We start from the raw sequence: 6,000 nt of genomic DNA, 5'->3' as shown, positions 1-6,000 counted from the left end.
GTGGGACAGTTTACCGGGTTTGGGCCCTGAAGAGATTATGTTGGCTGGCATCTTCTTGGCTGCCTCACACAGAAAAGCCTAATTAAGTTCTTTGTATTATCCCTTTCTTGGCATTGTATGTATAAAGTTTCCTCAGATTTTCATTTACTTTTATTTTTTTCATGTACTGACTTTAGTTATATGAAAACAATTGACTTTTAAGATCCCATCCTTAGAACATTTTTTTTTTTGATATATGGAGACATTTTAGGATCATGAAATATCCTTTCAAGTGATCAGATTCTTAGGATGACATGCTAAACTACTTGTTACCCTTCCTTTCCTCTTCCAAAGCAACTCAACGAGAAGAGTTCTCATTCTCATTATGAAGACTATCCCAACTGACCAGGGAAAGACTGCAACCAATGAGCCTTCCAGAGGACTTTCTTTTCCATGAAGGAAAGAGATTCAGTGCCTCTGTTGTCATGGTTCTTTGGTGTTGAAAATCAAGTCTTGACTAGTGTTGCCTGATGTTAGTAAATGCTCACTAACCTCCTCACTAAGGGCAGTAGAAAGATAAAGAAAATGCTATAGATTGGGAATCGTTCCTATTTCTAGTCTGTAAAGAAGGAGCATCTTGATCAAGATAATTCAAAATAAAACTCAGACCAAGTTTCACAATACAATCTTTACTGAGTACAGTGGGGGCTTGGCTCAATACCATTTCACAAGGAAAGCTCCAGAGTTTTCAGCCAGGTAGTTCCATTTTACCTGAGAGGATATGGCCAAGATCAGACTTCCTGAGATATACTCAAGGTCATTATTTTCTTTTGAAGCTTGGTGGAGAAGCAGGGTTGTTGTTCTCTGAGATAGTTTTTTTGTATAATTGGTTTGATTCTTTTTTCTCTTAACTTCTAGTTTTTAAGATTATTGTTAAAAGCTGCCTAAGTAGTTGGTTATTTTGTTTCATAGATCTATTAACATTTTTCTATGCTTGTTATTTGAATAGTATTCATTTATTTTGCAATTCTAAATGTTTGTCAAAATGATATGTCTGTAGTAAATCAGTCTTTATTTTAATCAAGGGACAAATTCACGTTGATATACTTGATTTTAACTGTTAAATTCTTTCACTGACAAAAACGTTTTAAGAATTTCTAACTCAAATAAATAGTGACAATGAGAAGATTGTTTTACTTATCTAACAGTTATTATCTGTTCAAAAAAGAATTAAGTGGCAGATCTAACACTCAAAGCAAATGATCTTTTTTCTGGGGACACTGTTCAGTGTTTGGAGCTGGGAATCTCCTATACTCTCCACCCAGTCCGTATTGATTGCCTTTATTCAAGAGAGCCTCTGGGAATTTGTCTCCTAGAAATGATGCCAAGACCTCAACCATAGTGCTAAAGCTCTGGCCATGCCTGGCTCTGTCCCACTTGGTCTTCTCTTCTACTTAGGGGTAGTTATGGCCCAAATCACCAAATCAGGTCCATGTTTGCCTTATAAACTAAATGAACACTTGTTTTTTTTTGTTTGTTTGTTTGTTTTGCTTTGTCTCTGGGCTCATTCTTAGCACCTACCTCCTCTGCTTGTGAGTGATTTGTCACTTCTTCAGCAAGACTGGCCCCAGCAGAAATGCAGTCTCAGAGCATCTCTGGAAGAAAGCGGGGTCGGCCACCTCTCCACTCAGCACCAATGAAAGTGGCTGTTCAGAATCTTTACTCTACCCCAGTTGGTTCTCTCCCAGCTGCAAAGATCCCAAAGAAAAGAGGACGGAAACCTGGATATAAGGTATGGCTCTGACATCTTCTGTCGTCATAGTGGGTGTGGAGCTCTGCTATCAAATGATGCCAGGAAGGAAGCTAGGTAAGGACAGAAAGTGTGAGAAAAGATTTCTTTCAATGGACACCTGTAGGTGAGGACACTTGTTCCAACATCACATGCAATTTTCTGGCATTGCTGCCAGAAGCAATGACGAAGAAGAGGCAAAGTGTAAGGTGCACAGATTTTAGGGCAAAAACACAATTTTACAGTGAAACACAAATGATTAAGTCTCATAGCTCAATAAGTACTTCAGACACCAGCTTTCTCCTGAATGTTACTCCCCAGAAATTCTGGAATTTACTTTAGTAGAAACAAATGATGTTCCTGAGACATTTCAATGAATAAAGAAAGTGGGTTAGGGTTAAGTGTCCAGAAGAGTTTTCCCAGGAGACTCCAAGAACATCCATAGTGTTAATTTATAGTTTCCAGCTTAGAAAAGGTGCTGAAGCAAAGTCTGGCTTCTATCAGGCATAGCAGACAAATTAATATTTAGTGATTCTTTTAGAATAAGTAGTATGAATAGACTAGGGAATTGGGTGGTCACAAAATTCTCACAAATACCTGCAGTCACATAAAGTAGTTCAAACTCTAGCAAGAGTGTCTCCTCTCAGATATTTTTTTTATAATTATTTATTTAAGTACCATCATTACAAAATTTTTAGTTTCAGTCACTGAATTTATACTACATTGGTGTTGGGAAAGTTACATTGGTGAAGGTGGTATAAACTCTAAGATATTTCTGAAGAGGCTTCTAGAAAAGGAAGAAGAGTAAGTTTGTTCTCCATAGACATTTTGGCAGTGGTAATGAGCTTGAGAAATTTATTTTCTTTTACTTTTCTTAAAATAAAGAGTTTATGTTTTTATCTTGCGATCTGGCGGCTTGAACCAAAATGCAAATTGGCAATTAACTCCTATATATTTAGAGAAATGTATGGAAATCATTTCAGGTCAGCAGAAAGACAAAACTTCTGAAAGAAGTGGTAATAAATTTAACCTTTCTCCTTTTGGTTTTTCTAATTGCTTGAAAATAAAAGCAATACTTGGGGGGAAGTTTACTCAACGTTATTTGGAACCATTTGTTTTATTAAAAGAAGTTTTTACTCAATTATCTCCTGAGGTAAATAAAGTTTTCTGTAATTTTTTTAACAAAAAGAGCCTCCTTTTTCCTCAGGGGCACATTAGCTTCCTGTGTTTCTGGAGTTGGCCCAGGGCAGGTCTCCTCACTGGGCTACCTGCATCATTGCTGGAAGTGGGAAGGCTAGAACAGGGCAGCCACTCTGTTTATAGAGCCTGGGAGTAGATCCAGGGCCTGAAGAAACATACTGAACACTTTTTTCTCTTAGTTGGCCTTTCTTCGACTCCCCTGGGAGCTATGACCCAAGAATGAAAATTACTGACAGACAGAGCATATCTGGAGCCAGGAAAAGTGGAAATTCATTCCATGGAATGAACCCGACTTGGTGCCTTTTTTGTCTCCTAAAAAGGGCAGTTTTCAGGCATTTTGACTTTCAGAAATACCTCAGGGTAGGAAGAAAGCTTGGAGGCTGGTGATTCAGATGAGGGGCCTGAACGATAGCACAGCTGGTAGTGCATTTGCCTTGCACACAGCTGACCTAGATTCTATTCCCGGCATCCCATAATGTTTCCTGAAACTGCCAGGAGTAGTTTCTGAGCGCAGAGCCAAGAGTAAGCCTTGAGCGCCACCGGGTGTGCCCCTCCCCCCCCAAAAATAAAGATTCAGGTGGACAGTTATGTCACTACCAAAGTGCCAAGACCTTCTTCACTGTCCTTATAGCACTTCTAAAAATCCACCACTTCTCACTGCTTGGTAACCTTCTGTCTTATAATCCAAGGCTGAGTTTGTCATAATCCAGTATTGTCTATGTTCATATTTTGAGTTTCTCTATGTTCCACAGATGAGCTGAATTATCCAGTTCTTGTCCTCCTTGACATACTTTATTTAACAATGATAGATTCTGGCTCCATCCATGCAACAGCAAACTGCAAAATTTCCTTATTTTTAGAAAAAATATTTGGGTGTGGATATTCAGGTTGTTATTTCCTTGAAACACATGGAAAACATTATTTTACTTGCCTTTGAGTCCATGGTGATAAAAATCTACCTTAGATATTTGTTCCCTACAAAGTTTTGCATTTTAAAGCTAATTTAAAAATATTTTTCTTTATATTAAATATATTCATTCTCTTGTGTCTATCTATGGATTTCTTTATTATTCATATTCTTTAGGATCTGTTGGGCCTTCTAATATCTTTGAATGGTACATTTTGATCAGCCCTGAAAAATTCTTAGCCACTCTCTTTTCATATATAGTTTCTGCCTCACGCTATATTTTCTTTCCTTCTGAAACTTAAATGTTAAAACATCTCATATTCAAGCAGCATTCCGTATGATCCATATGGTCCATATGGTTCCCTGAGTGCAGAGCTAGGAGTAACCTCTGAGTGGGTGTGGTACAAAGGAAAAAAAAAACTTCATATTCCCCATGCTAATTTTCTCAGTTTTTTTCTATTCTGCATTTTGAATAATTTCTCTTTATATCACTCAGTTCACTAATTTTCTCTTTAGTATGCTTAATATGCTGTTATACTTGTTCATTTTGATTTTCATTTTAATTATCTTATTTTTTATCTGTAGAATTGTTTTCAAATTCACTATGCTTTATTTTAAAATAATTTTCTACTGTCCTAAGATATTTTCAAACACGCCCTTTGACTTCATTATATCTAGTGTCATATAGTTCAAATCTGATAATAGGAGTATTTTAAGCATTTGTGGGATTTTATGACTCATTCTTGTTCTTGATTCTTTGTGTTCTTGTGTGTTTTGAATTATGTTGTTCATTGACGTGTGTGTGTGTGTGTGTGTGTGTATGTGTGTGTGTGTTCATTGAATTTGACAAATTGTTTTGGGAACTTACCAAGACCTTAACCCAAGGGGCTGGAGAGATAGCACAGCAGTAGGATGTTTGCCTTGCACGCAGCTGATCCATGACTGACAGTGGTTCAAATCCTAACATCCCAAATGGTCACCCGTGCTTGCCAGAAACAATTTCTGAGCTCAGAGCCAGGAGTAAGCCCTGAGCGCTGCTGGGTGTGACCCCAAAACTAACTAACTAACTAGTTAAGAAAACACTTTCTGGGGCTGGAGCGATAGCACAGCGGTAAGGCGTTTGCGTTGCATGCAGCTGACCCGGAATGAACTTGGGTTCTATTCCTGGCATCTCATATGTTCCGCAAGCCTGCTAGGAGTGATTTCTGAGTATAGAGTCAGGAGTAACCTGTGAGCATCACCAGTATGGTGGTGTGGCCCATAAAAACCAAAAAATAAAATAAAAGACCTTGACCCAGAGATAATGTGCATTTGTGTTTCTAGATTCCTAGATGTCACTGCCAACTATTTTTTATTATTATTTTGAGGGGTTTAGACAACACTAGGCTGTATTAAGGGCTTACCTCTGACTGTACTTAGGGATTACTTCTGACTGGGCTCAGGGAACCATATATGATGCTAGGGATCAAACTATGACTGTATGCAAGGCAAGTGCTTACATTGTACTGTCTAGTTGGCCCAGATAAGCTAATTTTCATTTTTTTTTTTTTACAAATAATGCTCCTTGTACCCTGGAGTGTGGAGGATTATCTGGCCCACCTTCACTGTTCTCAAAAGACTCCACGGCTGTACCTGGCAATGTTCATGAGTCTGTGAGATACAACAGCTCAAAGCCAGGTCAGGCACAGCTAAGTATAAGCCCTAAAAACTGTACTGTCTTCTGACCCCTGGAAATAAGGTGATTTCAAAACTAAATTCACAATAGGATGTTTATGGATCACCTAAGTGTGAAAAAAATTATTTTGCTCACCTAAATTTAGACTTCAAATCTGAGAGAGGTCCCTTGAGGTGTAGCTTCTCAGAAATTCTGTGTACTTCCTCCAGTAGTTTTAAGGCAATATTTCTTACAGACCATGGTGGTGGGGGGATAGGCAAGGACAAGCTGATAGCTGGCTCACCTTTATCCTGTGATCACATCCCCCTACACACACACACACACACACACACACACACACACACACACACACGTATCTCTTTTGGTGGAGCTCCATTACAATTCCCAAGGTCCTCATTGTACCTATATTCTATATTTGGCCTGGGTATTCTTTATTGTCAGTACTTTCAT

General features: G+C 38.4%; 1 protein-coding gene across 1 annotated transcript in view; it reads left to right on the top strand.

Annotated features, from left to right (window-relative positions):
• Positions 1 to 1,615: 1,615 nt before the first annotated feature.
• Positions 1,616 to 6,000, top strand: part of SCML4 (Scm polycomb group protein like 4) — a 44,963-nt gene continuing 40,578 nt past the window's right edge. The window contains exon 1 of the mRNA XM_049771202.1: positions 1,616 to 1,771. Within this exon, the coding sequence (XP_049627159.1) occupies positions 1,616 to 1,771 (156 nt within the window). The remainder of the gene's footprint in view (positions 1,772 to 6,000) is intronic.

This window comes from Suncus etruscus, chromosome 4, assembly GCF_024139225.1.
Source record: "Suncus etruscus isolate mSunEtr1 chromosome 4, mSunEtr1.pri.cur, whole genome shotgun sequence".
Lineage (NCBI taxonomy): Eukaryota > Metazoa > Chordata > Mammalia > Eulipotyphla > Soricidae > Suncus > Suncus etruscus.
Note: the sequence above shows the minus strand (reverse complement) of the source record. Positions and strands in the feature narration are given on the sequence as shown.